At 50.8% G+C, this 15713-nt stretch overlaps 1 protein-coding gene across 2 annotated transcripts in view; it reads left to right on the top strand.

The window, feature by feature from the left end:
• The window catches only part of LOC144293815 (uncharacterized), a 174279-nt gene extending 160009 nt beyond the window's left edge, over positions 1-14270 (top strand). For both annotated transcript variants that reach the window (XM_077864960.1, XM_077864959.1), the window contains 2 exons: positions 13282-13406; positions 14073-14270. In XM_077864960.1, coding sequence (XP_077721086.1) covers positions 13282-13406; positions 14073-14142 — 195 coding nt within the window. In that variant the 3' untranslated portion in view covers positions 14143-14270. The remainder of the gene's footprint in view (positions 1-13281; positions 13407-14072) is intronic.
• Positions 14271-15713: the final 1443 nt, after the last annotated feature.

Here is a 15713-nt window from a genome sequence, read left to right as displayed (position 1 = left end):
ACCTGGGGCCTCACCGGCGGACCGCTCATTGAAACATGAGCAGGACGCTCATTGATACCAAGGCTCTCAAATCAGTTCCAAAGGAGTTTGGGGTAAGAGGATTTTAAATAGGATTCACCCCAGGCTTAGGGTATCCTCTGAATGCTCTCCAACCTGCAGGGCAAATGCTCTTCAACCAGGCCCGCGCACGTGTAAGTTCCATTGCCCGTGTCCACACTGTTTCCACCACCTGCCTGAACCCCTGCGAGGCCAGCGCAGCCTCCCCCACCCCTGCACACAGCCCACTTTGGCTCCTCTGGCCTCCGTTTATGCCTTGGTCTCTAAGTGCCTGAGCATGATAATAAAAAGCTGTCCTGCTTACTCAGTGCTTTCTGGGTTAGCTCCTCAATCCTGCCAAGAGGTGGGTCCCGCTGTCTTCGTTTCTCCGATGAGACAGTGGAAACTCCAGGAGGTTAAGTAACTGGCCAGAGGTCACACAGCCAGGAAGTGATGGCAGCGATCCGAATGTCTCGTCTGTAGGACTGGAGAGCCAGTGTCCCCAGCGCCTATGCTCTTCTGTCTGCAGGCTGCCTCACACAGGCTCACTGCCCTCCTCTGGGCTGCCACTGACAGGGGTCCATCTGGCTAACCCTGGCTTCCCGAGTGAGGGGACCAGCCCCTTCATCTCCTACTGTGATTTAAACCCAGCTTTTGTAAGGCATTTTTATCATGGTCAGACCTCAGCATGTGGCTTCTGGAAGGTCATTCTTTGCATGAGGAGGCCTATGGTCATGTGCATCTGTGCACATATGTGACACCACCTGTGCATGTGACTGTGTGAGCATATGTGTGCATGTGAGTGTGTCGGTGGGCAGGGATGGGAGGCAAGAACAGAGAGGAGTGGAACAGAGCTGAGGACGAAACAGGAGATGAGAGGAGGTCTAGTGTTCCCAGGGCTCTCTGCTGCACCCAGCATGGGGCAAAAGCAGAGTGAGCACCCTGGCAGGGGTACAGAGACTGCAGGCGCTGGGATGGGCAGGCCTCTGTGAGGCAGACGCACTCTTCTATGATACACTTGGCCATGGCTTCCAGGCAGCCTGGCACAGGTTGTATAGACCCATAGGGAAAAAAGACAAGCTTCCTACCAAAGCAGGACCTGCCTTAATGATGAGGTGTGAAGAAATATAGTAAAAACTGCCATTAGCTGAGCACTTCTTATGTGCTAAGTGTGTTGTGTGCATGAATGAATGTAATCCTTATACCCTTGCAAGGGGTACATTATGAATGAGGAAACTGACCCAGAGAGGTTAAGAGACTTGCCAAGCAAGTCACAGCACACCGATGTATATGGCAATATGAATCAGATAAAGGACAGGTCTGACTTCCAGTGACCGAAGCTGAGTGCCCTCCTGGGAGTCATCAAGTCTAAGCTGGTAGGGGTGCCCCATGCCTCTGATCAAGGAGGACCCATGGGTTTCTCACTATTGGCAGAGTATGTATCAGCAATGTTGACAGAACTTTGGAGAGCTTTGTATCTGAGTCTTAAAGGTCGAGTAAAGGAGACCCCTGGGCAAGTGCACATTCTCAGCAAGCTCATCCTGCCTCTGGGTCACTGAGCTGGCCTTCCCCTTCCTTTCCTCAGTGTGATTCTTACCAAATTATTGGGGCTGAGTTCCAGGCCCACCTCATCCAGGAAGCCTTGTCTAGTTCAGCCATGTTGATCATACCCCCCAGGCATCCCCACCCTGGCCCATATGCAGGATGCTTGTGACCCAACCTGGATGATCCAACTTGGTGGAAACACCACAGCCTGGAGGCCCAGCAGAAAGCTGGCTGGAGAAAATGGAGAGGGAAGGGAGACAATGAGCCACTGTCATCTGCTGAACAAACGCAGTGGTGGGAAGCTATCAATGGCCTCTCATTTGGAAATGAATTCTAGTCAAAGAGATGTTACTAAGCAGGTCCTTGAAGAGTGTGCAGATGTGAATATAACCCACATACTGTTTTTAAAATGCCTCTGAACATGCATTCTAAAATGAGTGAGCTGACTTTTTTTCTCTGAAATCCCACCTACCCACTAAGGCAAAGCCACGGGGTTTGTGCTCTAGGGGAGGAGCCTAGAAGATGGTGCTCCATAGGGCAGGGAAGGAGGAAATGTCAAGGGGAGCCTCTCAGACTCCAAGGGGGAAGAAAGCCTCTCTTAGGCTTGGAAGGGAGAAGGAAAGAGAAAGAAGGCAGGAGGAGTGGTCCTGACTATATAGGTCCTCCAGTTTCCCCTACAAGCCCTCCACCCCTCCCCATGAGACCCAAGAGAAATGTGGCATAAGCTGCAGAGAAGTCTGAGGGTATTTCTGACTTCAGGGCTTATTTATGGTTCCCATGGAAGTAGACAGAAGGTTTTGATCCCTCTTAGAGAAGTCCACCATCCAGCATGGTGCCACTGCCCACAAGACAGAGTCAGCCATGGCTGGACAGGGAACTATGTGGATAGTGGATGGTCTTCTTTGGTCTTCCTCTAGAGGACTTGGGAGGTGTCCACAAGTTCCCACTGGAAGATATAGGAAGAAGAGAGCAGAACAGCTGAGGGACTACCATGGTGAGGGTCAAGGGGTCCCAGAATGGAGACTGGGATGGGGGAGGCTGAGACACAGGGCATGCAGTACTGAGGACAGAGCTGGGCAGTGAGGTGGGGGAGCCGGGTGGCCATGGGCCATGCTGAAGGAGACCATGACTTCTCAGCCTTGAGCTCCATCAGAGGAGGTCAGGGGGAGTGGGTTGAGGGAACAATTCCAATGCTTGTCTTTCACTTTCCCGAGACTCCTCCACCTACCAAAAAGGGCCACATAAGCTTTCCCTACTCTTAAAGGCTATCTTGGGAAGAAAAAGAGAAAAGCAGGAGAAAGACAGCCTTTTTACCTGAAAGGAACTGGGATTCCTTTTTTTTTATATAATAAATTTATTTCTAATTTGTGTTCAATTTGCCAGCTTACAGAATAACACCCAGTGCTCATCCCGTCAAGTGCCCCCCTCAGTGCCCATCACCCAGTCACCCCCACCCCCCCGCCCTCCTCCCCTTCCACTACCCCTAGTTCGTTTCCCAGAGTTAGGAGTCTTTATGTTCTGTCTCCCTTTCTGATATTTCCTACCCATTTCTTCTCCCTTCCCTTCTATTCCCTTTCACTATTATTTATATTCCCCAAATGAATGAGAACGTATAATGTTTGTCCTTCTCCGACTGACTTACTTCACTCAGCATAATACCCTCCAGTTCCATCCACGTTGAAGCAAATGGTGGGTATTTGTCATTTCTAATGGCTGAGGAATATTCCATCGTATACATAAACCACATCTTCTTTATCCATTCATCTTTCGATGGACACTGAGGCTCCTTCCACATTTGGCTATTGTGGACATTGCTGCTATAATTCCTTTCGTTGTTAAGCTCAGTGGCCGCCTGCTTCCCTCGGCTATCCTGAGAGAGGAGGTCATTTACAGAAAATAAAAAGAAGTTTTTTATTGGGCCTTAGCACAGTGTGTTAAATTTTTATTTTTTATCATGAAACCAGATTAATCTCAGGTTTGGCCATAAGTTAATGCTGAGGGCACAGTATGTCACATGTGAGAAATCTTCTCTCTCTCAGATCATTTACCACTTATCATTTTAAATCATATCATCATTTATTACTTGAAATGTCCAGAACCAGAGACCTTCGAAGACCCACTCCTTCTTTCCTTCAAATGGGAAAGTTCTTGCTGTACTCCCTCCTCTTCCATCCTGGTTCCTACGTGCTTCCATCCTGCTCCACTGTGCTTCCTTTCTGCAGGCAACAGGAGCGAGGGCGGGGATGGGTTCTCTAGGGGCCCAGCTTAGCGGCTACCCCATAGGGAGGGGACCTGACCAGCTAGAGTGCAGATTGCTGGGCGGAGTAACAGATCTAAGCTTTGTAGCCTGAAACCACATTTGCTATCTTAGCTTTTGGCTGCAATTAACAACTCAACCGAGGGTGACTTAGAAAATACAGATACTTAGCAGGAAAACTGAAAAAAGGTGGCTCCAGAGTTAGTTCAGTGGCTTGAGGATGTCATCAAGTACCAAGGCTCTTTCCAGCTACTTTCCTATCCTTAGCACATCAGCATTTTGGCACCCATGTATGATGCTTCGCAGTCACAATGTAGCTGCAATAACTCCAGACATCACATTCTCATACTACAAGTGTATTCAATTTTAGCTCATCTACCTCTCTTTTCTGGTAGGAGGACTTCCTGACCAGGGGAGCGGGCTCATGTGCCCACTCCCCAGACTAGGTCCTACACCCACGTGCCCTAGATCAAAGACATCTATTATCAGATAATCAACATTCTCTTAGCAGAGAGAAAGGTTGGGATGTGTTTGGACCAGAAAGCCAGCAGTGTTGCCGGTGGTTCAAGTAAGGCCAGGCAAGGAGAAGAGCCAGGGTAGGAAGCCTCCTGAGGCAAAAGCTAAGAGGAGACAAAAAAGAGAATTTAGAGTGGGTCACTGCTGAACCACCCTGTAGATGATGATGGTGGCAGTAGGGATCGAGCTACAAGTGCTGGAGCACTTACCTTGTGTCACACTTGCTCACAGCAATGCTGTTGTTTTACTCACAGGGGAACTAAGGCCCACTCCATGTGCTAGCATGGGGGGCATCATTATTGCCCACCACTTTGGCTGCTGGTGTGGGATGCTGGGAGCATTTCAAAGTAGCTGCAGTACATAGATTCCTTCTTCCCTCTCCCATCACTATTTATTTTATTTATAGGATTTTATTTACTTATTCATGGGAGACACACAGAGAGAGGCAGAAACATAGGTAGAGGGAGAAGCAGGCTCCCTGCAGGTAGCCTGATGTGGGACTCGATCCCAGGATCACACCCTGAGCCGGAGGCAGATGCTCAACCACTGAGCCACCCATGTGCCTCTCACGTCACATATTTAAAAATACTTAATGAGTCTCCTGAGTCTCCTCCATTAGACTCCTCAAAGGTCCTCACGTTCTGGAGAACAAAATTGGCAAGGTCCCTGCTCTCATGGAGCTACATTCTGGTGGGAAGTACAAGAGATTGTCTCAGTCAACAAGAAAGACACTGTGGTCAGGACATTGTGACAAGTTGGTGCCACCAAGAGTTCCTGCAGGGAGAGCCCTGTGTGTACTGGGCGGTTTGAGAAGGGCTCTCTGAGGAGAAGGTGGTTGGGTTGAAACTTTAGTATGAGATGGTACAGCCGTGTGATAATCTGAGGGAAGGGAATTCCAAGCAAAGGGACAGCAAGAGGCAGGCTTGGGAGTTTTTGGTGGCATTTAAAGAACAAAAGAAAATCGTCCTGGCTGGAGCCTGGCTGGAGCCTGGTTGAAGGTTGGCTGGGCAAAGATGAGAGTGTTGTGGTGAGGAGTCTGGATTTTTTTTCCCCAAGAGATAGGAGACACAGGAGAGCATCAGCAGCGGGGGCATGCCTAATCTGAGTTATGCTTTTGGATATGTACTCCTGCACACAGAGCTCTCCCTTTGCTGTGGGGCACACTGACCCTCGTTGTTCTGTGGGCATTGGTCATGTGTCCCTAGGAGGACTGCAAGTTCTGGGAGATGAGAACAGAATGGTGCCTCCTCTTGCACCTGCATGAAGCCATCAGAAGTAAACTAGTGACAGAGAAGCCAGTGTCATGAGTAGATACTGGAAGATCCTGTCTTCACCTGAGGGAACCTGATGGCAGCTGTCCTGGGTGGAGAGGTGTCTGCTTCTCTGAAGTGCTGGGTCCACCACTTCACACAGTGCAAAGCAGGCTTGGAAGGGAACATCCTTCTTCCCTGGGAGAGGTTTCTCCAGGGTGTTGGGGGTCCTTCTCCATCCGGCCTCCCCACACAAGCTTGGGAGCAGCCCTGGGTCTCATTAGGAGGAGACTGTCAGATGATCTCAGCGTCCGGCAGATCATTCCCCCAATGAGATCTGATAGGTAGCAGACATGTGTGCTGGGGGTGACCTGGTGAGCAGCTACCCCTCCGCCCCCGCCCGCCAGCCAGGGGGCTTCCCCCACCCTCGCAAGGTGCTCTCAGAACTCGACTCTGAATACACGAAACATGAGGCCATCCCCCTTAATCAGAGCTGACTTATGGGAAAATTAAACACAGAAGGGACACGCCAGCTCCAGGGAAGTTTCCTTCCCTGGCTTCCTGAGGCTCAGCCCTGACTCGGAGCACCATCAGGGGGAAAGGCCAACCCTGCTGTCGGCCGGAGAGCTGTGACCCCACGGTGGCAGCTGCATCTAGGTGATGTGTTCCTATTGACTGGAACAGGGAGACTAGTAACGAAAGACGGGAGAGAAATCTTTTTGTTTAATGTTGTATCTGCTGTCTAAGTCCTCATGGCTGGATATCATTGATCTTTCAGAAGTACTGAACTGAAGTCTCATTAAGTTTTTCCAGGTGTATCAGGTACAAATTATCTAACTCCTTCTGAAGCCATTGGAAGGAATGCAGGTTCTGCTTGAGGCAGTTTACAATAGAGGGTTTAGGGGGCCAGGGCAGAGGGACTGTCAGGAGGCCAGGCTGGGAAACCTGGAGAAATGGCTCAGGATGTTGAACTCTGTGGAGGGGAGACTGAGCTAGACTGTGACTCGACTCCGCTGTCCCCACTTGGATTGAAGGACAGGCCAAGAGTCTTCTCCTTTGAGCCGTAGTGAACTTGCACATGGGGCAGCAGGGTGATCCAGAGCCAGGGGTCTTCTGCACACACCCTCATTTGTCCAGAGAGCCCTTTGAAGGCCTGCTGTGGGCTCCCTCTCCACTTAAAAAGACCCTTTCTCATGAGGATTTAAAGCATATGCTTGCTTGGCCAAGGCTGTCAAAATGCATCACAGAGATGGTCCCAAACCAACCGCTGAGCACCCCCCTGTCCTGATCAAAGCAGAAAAAGCAGACGTCCCGCTGCCCATGGATGCTGGAGCAGAACATGGGGAGAGCCAGCTGGGACTACAGGCTGACAGCCCTGCTAGTCATGGGTTTGGGGGTGGGGGAGCTGCCATCTATGTGCTGCTGACCAGTTAGGCACCTGGCTGGGCCCTATATCCAAGGTATCCGAGATGGATCAGTGATTACTCATGTCCAAAGCTAGATCACAGCAGCTTAGGCTAGACCAGGGAATCAGAGTCTGGCAGGGCTGGATGGGGAGGGGCCCTCCCTGCAGGAGCTAAGTGAAAAGTTAGAATGCACAGATGGTACTTGTTCCCTGGAGGTGGGTGGAGGACCAGAGGAGATCCTGGAAGCCCCAAATCTGAAGCTAACTCTACAACAGCCACCTCGCTTGAGCACCCGCCATACACCTGGCATTATGCCAGAATCGTCATGCTAAGCCTTGTGCAATCCTCCTACTGGGCCTTGGGGGTGGGCATACTGATGCCTCCCAATTTGACAGATAACACAGTGGAGCACAGAGAGACTGAGTGCTGTGACCAACTTCACCCAGCCAGCTTATGGCAGAGTTAGGATTTGAACCCATGGCTGTGTGAGCCCCAAGTTGGAGCCCCTGATCCCCAGCTGTATCGCTGCCCAGAGATCAGACCAGACATAGCTTCATCACAGAGGAAAGGTGATAGGGGGCTGAGACGGTGGGGTACAAGGGCTTTCCAGTGGGAGGCTGGAAACAGAAGAAGTCTATGCATGGAGAACCCCAGCTTAGCAGTTGTACACTCAGGGGAAGATTGAAAGAGGAGGATTAGAGCAATTTGGGAGAGTGGGGGCATGGGTCTCCTGCTGGTGACCACCCAGCCTGGATCTGCTTAGGGATGGCCAGGACATTTGGCAGGGCCAGTGAAGAGCAACCCATATTCTCCGTCTCATAGCAATTCTTGACACCCTTGACAGAGAATGGGGTCTGGAGTGTGGCCCCATTCTCTGTAAACTCCTCTTTAGAGGAGAAATGAGTGGTGGCTGGCTTATGGTCATTACAACAAAGAGGCCATTTTCAGAAGAAAGCTCCAAATCAGCTTAGGAGATGATCCACTTGGGATCCCAACGGCCTTGCCTTGAGATGACTTCTGTTGAAGAAGATTACTGTGTCTAGGAGACAGGCAAGATCGCCCAGCTTCCTGGACTCTGTTGTACTGGTTCCCCGGCTCAGACAGCCCGGATGTCTCAGGACATCAGACCACTCTGGTCCTATATTTCCTTGGAAGTGTCTATTAAAACCATCTGCCTATTTAAAAGGATTTGATTGCTTTCTTATTATTGAACTATAAAAGTTCTTCACATTCTCCTGCTGTCACTACATCTGTGGTATCTCAGGGTTCCCTTTTCCCTTTTCAGTTTTGTGATCCCCTGGTTAATTCTGTGAAATGGGCTCTGCCAAGCAGATGCTTTCCCTCTCCTGATGGAGACACCTGTTCACACCTGGCTCCCCACCTGTCCAACAGGGAAAATGACTCCGCGTCCAGGTGGTTGTGAGGACTCAGTGAGGAGGTACCAGTGAAGAGCATAATGGTCTGAGACCTGCACCCAGGGAGTGGCCCCGGCCGGGGCTCCCAGTGCAGCACCTTGTTTCTATCATAAGCTGAGGGGAGAAGCAGAGTAGTTGAGTTTAAGTGGGCCCTACTGAGAAATCAAAAACTTCTGACCTCCCAAATGTGTTCTTAAGAAGCAGAAACAAGAGCCCCAGACTGGCAGATACTAATTCAATACTTAAGTATACAAACAACTGAAAAAGGGCAAAAGATTTTAATAGCTGCTCTGCAAAAAAAGACATCTGAATGGTCATCAGGCACATGAAAAAATGCGAGTGTCATTTGCCATAGAGCAATGCAGATTAAACCACAGTGAGATATCACGACACCTCCACTAGGATGGCTGAAGCTAAGAGACTGACCCACACCAAGGGTCGAGGAGGGTGAAGGGCAACCAGAGCCCTACTGCTTTGCTGGTAGGCTGCAAAAAAGATATAACCACTTTAGAAAACAGTTTTTCAGTTTCTTATAAAGGTGGGCAACACCCGCACCATGATATAGCCACCCCGCCCACAGGTGTTTACCTGAGAGAAACAAAAACCGATCTCTCTACAAAGACTCGTATGCAAATACTCACAGAAGCTTTGTTCCTAATAGCAAAAACCTAAAAAACAACCTAAATGCGCATCAGCAAGGGAAGGAATGAATAAATTGTGACATATTAGTGCAATGGAATACTAATTTCACTCAGCAATGAAATCGGCCAACACCTGGTGTACACAGTAGCGTGGATAAATGTCAAAATTCTACAGAGGGAAAGACATCAGGCACGGAAGAGTACACACTGTATTTTTCCATGTATATGAATCTCTAGAAAAGCCAAGTGGAATATATAATGATGGAAAACAGATTGGTGGTTGCTTAGAGCCAGAGGTAGAAGGGAGTATTGACTAGGAGGGGGCCCGGAGTGCTTCAGAGGGATGAGGATGTTCTATATGTTGATTGTGCTGATGGTTACATGGGTATGCAAATTGTCAAGAATCATCAAAACATAGACTTAACATGGGTGTAGTTTACTGAGTGGCGTTATACCTCAATAAAGTTGACTTCAGGGGTATCACTGAGACATGAGGCAGAGGGTCTTGACAAGACTGGCGTATGAGGCCGGGACACACCACCGGAGCCCCCTGTGGATTACATCCCCTTCACATCCCCCTGTGCTGGGCATCTGTGTTTGCTCCCCCACCCCTCCATCCTGTCTCTGAGGCTGACTGGAATGGACTGCGTGGATGGCCCCTTGCCCACGGTCTTCCTGTTAAGATCTGCCAGCAGCAGGCACCAGCAGGAGATCTGAGGGCAGAGGAAAGGGAGTTGCTGCAGGCCGCTCCTGCCCCTGGACCTTCAGGTCACAGCCCCCCTCAAGACAGCCCTGCTGGATCCCTCTCCCTTCTGGGTTCTGGGAGCCTTCCCGTCGTCCCACCCTTTCTGAGTCTGCACCGTCCCACAGCGCCCTATACTTGCACACACACACTGAGCAGTCCATTGGTTAAACCCTCTTCAAAATATCCTAATTCAAATGTGCCACCTTGAGGCAGCCCAGGTAGCTCAGCAGTTTACCGCCGCCTTCAGCCCAGGGCATGATCCTGGAGACCCGGGATCGAATCCCACATCGGGCTCCCTGCATGGAGCCTGCTTCTCCCTCTGCCTGTGTCTCTGCCTCTCTCTGTGTGTGTCTCTCTGTCTCTCATGAATAAATAAAATTTTTTAAAAAATGGGCCACCTCTTGCTTGCAGGGATCCCAATGGATAGAGCACACCATCTTTTTGGTGAAATAAAACAGAGGCTCTGACCCTGGTGGGAGAACCTGGGATGCAGGTGGAAGTGGCAGAGGAAGGGCCAAGGGGTCCCACATTTCCCATTAATGTGCGAGCTCCGATGCCATGGCCCACTGGAGCGGGCCCCAGGGGGCACAGTCCTCTTCCAGAGCCTTGACCCAGGCCTGGGTGGCAGACAGGACGGCCGCAAGAGGCCGGGGCCATGCAGGTGGCACACAACAGCCACTGCCTGCTGTACCACGGCCTGCTCAGTCTGCCGCGGCGGCTGCCACTTAACGGCTGCTACTGTGCGCTCGCTGTTAGTGTGGCCACCTTTCCTACGTGATTTCATCTTTTCCTCATGCCAGCACTTGGCTGAGACACTACCGTTTCCATTTTTTATACGTGATGAAATGGAGGTTCAACCAAAGCAGGTAACCTGTCCAAGGTCACACCGCTTACAGCTGGCAAGCCCAGCTTCGAACCCAGGTCTGACTCCTAGGACACCTTGCTGCTGCTGCCCTTCCTTGCTAATCTTGGGATTTAAAAAAGCTCACAGCTTGTTTGGTGGTACCTCCACATGTAAAACCCAAGGACCCAAAGGATCGATTTTCTGGCACCCTCCAAAATGCTTCAACGAAGTCCCAGACCCCAGGCCTTGCTGAGCTGAGAGGAGAGGAGGCAGTTGGCCAGGCCATTTCTCCACCCGCATCCCCCCCACACCCCAGGTCCCCATCATAACCCACAATGGAACAGAGCCCAGAGAACTCACCTCGTTGCAAAGGACACTCATCCTTGACATGGGGAGCTCCTCTGTGTTCCGATGCCATGGCGGGGCATTGATAACACGGGTTGGGCTGCCCACGGCTCTGAAACACCTTGTAAGTGTGTCCCAGCAACAGCGCTGGTCCCCGGGTTCCCCTTCAGCTGGTGGTGACCAAGGCTGATCTTGTCTCATGGGCCTCCCTGCTGATCCCCCAAACACCCAACTGCACATGCTGTAATTATTTTTGGAGCGTATAAAACATTTATGTAGAGGTTAGAGGATGTGTATATATAATGACCACCCTGTCATTGCCAGGATCTTAGAAGCCCTATGTGAGCATCCCCCCATTGTCCCTTAGACTAGGGTGCCTTAAGAGCAGCACTATGACACTTGGGGCAGGATAATTCTCTGGGGAGTGTGCGTGGGGCTGTCTGTGCATCGTAGGCTATTCAGCAGCATCCCTGGCCAGTAGCACTCCCACCCCCCACATTTGTGGCAATCAAATATTTCTTCAGACACTGTCAAATATCTCTTGGTGGGGGGCAAAATCACCCCAGTAGAGAAGCTCTCCCATGGAGAAAACCACCATTGTGACTTGGTGACAGTCAGGACTTTGATTTTTAGATTTGTAACACCCATGCACACATCCCTAAAGCAACATGGCTTTGTTTTGCTTGTTCTGAAACTTGGTAGAAATGGACTCACACATTTCGTACTCTTGAGTCTGGATGGGATGGCTCCTACCGCTGCGTGTAGCTGCCTGCCGAGCGTTTTCATCGCTGTGCAGCATTTTGTCGTGTGAACACGCCACACTTTGCTCTTCTACATTCTAGCACTGATGGCCCCCGGGCTGTTTCAGTCCAGCTGTGGTGAGCAGGGCCTCTGGGCACTTTCGGCTGCTGCTCTCCTGTTGCACACGTGTGTGTGTGTGTGTGTGTGTGTGTGTGTTTCTCCAGAGCACATACCTGGGAGTGGAATTTCTCCAAGGGGTCATAAGGAATGGACATTGTTTTTTGACTAGTTGTATTCAATTATCCTCCTGCTGGCAGGGTGTGAACATTCCTATTGTTTCACATCTTTGCCAACCTTTGAGATGACCAATTTTTCAACATTCGTCAACTTTTGCGTGCGTGTATGTTCTGTTCCTCTTCACACTCATTAGTCTGCACACTGTGGGGAGCCTGTCCGTGTGCTCTCCCCAGTGATCAGAGACTTCCTCTGACTCAGCTCTCCCTGCCTGCGTTGTATCTGCCTCATTTCTGTTCCCCCTTTCTCTTGACTGGGTGCCCCACAAAGAGGGATGTGTCTGTGTCCTCCAATCTCACCAGCAGACCATGTGTTGGATGAATGAATGGATAATTCTATTGTGGGGGGGATCTACATATGTGTTAGCCTCTCCTTCTGACAAGGGGAGAAACTGCAGCCCCACCCAGTGGGGTAAGGCACAGGCTCAGAGCTCCATGGCGAGGCAAGCAGAGGCTCTGGACTCTCAACCCAGTGTTTCCCAATGGGACCCACACCCCAGCCCTCCCCCATTACCCCACTGCTGCTTGGGCTGAAAGAACAAAAAGACCCTAGAGTCCTCCTCCTTCTTATTGTTCCCTATCCACCCCCATTCCCAAATACACTTTGTCCTGGAAGCCACTTGGGGTCCGAACAGGGGAGCAGTGGGTAGGTTGGGGGGACCTACCCTACTTCCCTGAGGTAGCTGGCTTTTTGGAAGGCCTTGCTTGGGGAGGGAGGGCATATGCCTGTGGGGTGACCAAGACACAGCTGCAGTGTGAGCCGTGTTTGTCTGTTTCTCTGCCACATTTGGGCAACAATGACAATGACTGTCATTTCCCATCCAGGGAGGCTTGGGGAGGGGCAGACAGATGGGCACTAGGGAGACAGAAGCTACGGAGGCCAGTAGCCTGAAATCCTGAGTGTGGGAACAAGGGGAGAGGCAGCAGTGAGGGAGAGCCTTCCCCCCAGACAGAATGCATGGGTGATGGCCACTGGGCCGGCCTGGCCTGGTGGAGGGAGGAGCCAACAGGTGGTAATGAGCAGGTGCACTATTTAGTGCCCACTGTATGCCTAGCATCCTATTAAGTGCTTTACTGCATCATCCTATTTTCCTATCTTAAAGCGAGGGTTGGCATCCTGTCCTCCATTATACAGATCAGGACTTTGAGGCTCAGAGACTAGGAGCAGCTTGTCTTGCGGGCTCTGCTTCTGCAGGCACACACTCCAGCCAGGGCTGTTGAGTGGACTTAAGACCCTTGCACTGCAGCACATGCTCCTTGAAGGCAAAGCTACAACAAACCTAAGCCTCGTGAACCATGGAGGGCAGGACCCAGAACAGAGAGTGGCTCCAGCAGCCTCCAAGAACCAAGCAAACCTCTCCAGAGCTTGGAGGTAGGTGGTGTGTGTGTGGGGGGACAGGTGTGAATGCAGCGGGTGGGGTTGGAAGAGCAGGGGAGCCCTTGAGAGATGAGAAGACTCTATGAGAGTGGGGGACATTTGGGGGTTCAAAGTGAAAGACCATTTTGGTTGCTAAGGCTACTGTCCACCATCTTTCTAGAATACCTTCCAGTCTTTTTCAAAGTATGGACCATTTTGAAGCCCTTTCACCCAGACGACCCCTCATAAAGTCTGAGGGAGTAGAGTTGCCACATAAAACACAAGATGCCCGTTAAATTTGAATTTCAGATAAGCGTCAAATAATGTTTTAGTAGAAATGTGTCCCAAGTATTGCCTGGAATATACGTGTAGGAAAAGACTCTTTGCTGATGATCTGAAATTCAAATCGATCTGGGCATCCTGTATTTTCATTTTGCTAAGTTTGGCAACCTTAAGAAGGAGGCCTGGACTGGTATCCCCATTTCACCTGGAAAGGAAGGGAGGCACAGATAAGTTGGGTGGGGCATGGCTGGGACCCGCACCGTGCACCCCGATCCCAAGCCCAGGCCCTTTCCACTGCACGCAGCTGCCACCTCTGAGAGCTAATTGCTGAACAGAGTTGCAACCTGACATCTGGGGCATGTGTCAGACCACAACAGAGCCTGTCTTCCCTTTCATCAGGCCGGGCCGGGGGAGCTGCCGGAGCCCTTGGAGGGAGGGAGAGCTGGAACTTCAAAGGCCGTGTCGCTGAGGATTCCAGCTACAGCCTTCCAGGTTTGCATTTGGCTTCATTTCTTGGACTCACTTGGCTCTGGGGACTGAGGTTGTACTTGTATGTACCGAGAAGAGATTGCTGCTTCTTTTTTTTTTTTTTTTCCACTGGGGGGGAAATACCACCTTCACTAAATGGTACGTGGCCATTTTCCAAATCCTTTTACAGGGATCCATTAATCCTCACGTCAACCCTATGAAGTGCCTTCATGGACTGTTGTCCCCATATTACAGATGGGGTAATTGAACAGGAAGCACTCTGGGGGCTGTCCAGGACACACAGAACAGGGCTGGCTCTGGTTCAAAGGTCTTGTGAGGCCACCACAGGGAGGGGAAAATTATGTGATAGGCGGACTTGCTCCCGGGTCTCAGAATGTAAATCTCACTGAGCCAGAACCCAACAAACCAAGTCATCCCAGATTTTGCCTTCTTCTTCTGCCTTTTCTGGGAAGGAGGCGGTCTCAGGAGGCATGGAAATAAACTAAGATTTGAATGTTCCTCCGAAGAAGTGGTCCCCACATAGGTCTTCAGGACAGGTCAACCCCCACTAATGTCTGGCTCTTCTCCTCCTCCTGTGGGCTTTCTGTTGCTGGGGTTCAGAGTTAACATTCAAAGCCACCAACAGTGGTGGGAACTGTGTACACTGATATTTCAGAGAGATTATCAGCCACAGGCAGAGAAAGGGAAGCAATTTTGGGTGCTACTTTATTCCCTAACAGAAGCACCCCCTGCCCCACCCTCTGGCCGACCAGAGTCTCCTGGCAGACAGTCCCAACCAAGGCTTGGTGATCAGATTGCTGTGGGGGGAGGCACCATGCTGTATGGGAGGGGCCCCCCAGCTGCAGCACCTTCTCTTCTGGTGTGTGGCAGAGGGGATAAACCCCATCAGCATCCCACGTGGTCATGTGTCACAACCTGTGGCTAGAGCAGAGGTGGGTCCTGACTTCCACACATTTCATTCCTCAAGTATATCTGTGTGTGTGTTGGGGGTGGTGCTGCCGTGGGTGCTGTAACCAGCTTCTCTCCTTGAGACGGGCCTCAGCTGGGCTCCTTGCCTTCCTGGGAAGTGGGAAGTGAAGCCTCAGAAACACAATTTGTGGTATCAGTGCAGATGGGAACACATCTGTGTGTGTGTCTGTGAGCGCGTGCACGCGTGCATGCAGTGACCTAGACAGTCCTGTCCCCCTGAGACAGAAAGGACAAGTGAGCCTCTGCTCTTGGGCCCATTTCAGTAGTCAGGAAAAGTTAGAGAAGGAGCAGCCATCCAGAGTCACCATTAAGAACCACCACAATGACAAGGCCGCCTGTAGGTGTGTTGATCGACAGCTAAGCCCACTGCCTGGACATCACCTCCAAGGTGCCAGCATGTAAGGAAAGTCACCGTATATCCCTCAGACCCAGCTTATGCACCAGCTGAATACCACAAGGAATCTCAACTGATGCCATATAGAAAAGAAGGATCACCCAGCTGAGCCCTACTTGAATTCCTAACTTACAAAATTGTGAGAAGTAATAAAATAGTTGCTGTTTAAACATCTTAGAAAAAATAAA

Source organism: Canis aureus, chromosome 22 (genome assembly GCF_053574225.1).
Source record: "Canis aureus isolate CA01 chromosome 22, VMU_Caureus_v.1.0, whole genome shotgun sequence".
Lineage (NCBI taxonomy): Eukaryota > Metazoa > Chordata > Mammalia > Carnivora > Canidae > Canis > Canis aureus.
The sequence above is the reverse complement of the archived record's forward strand: the minus strand, read 5'-3'. Positions and strand labels throughout refer to the sequence as shown.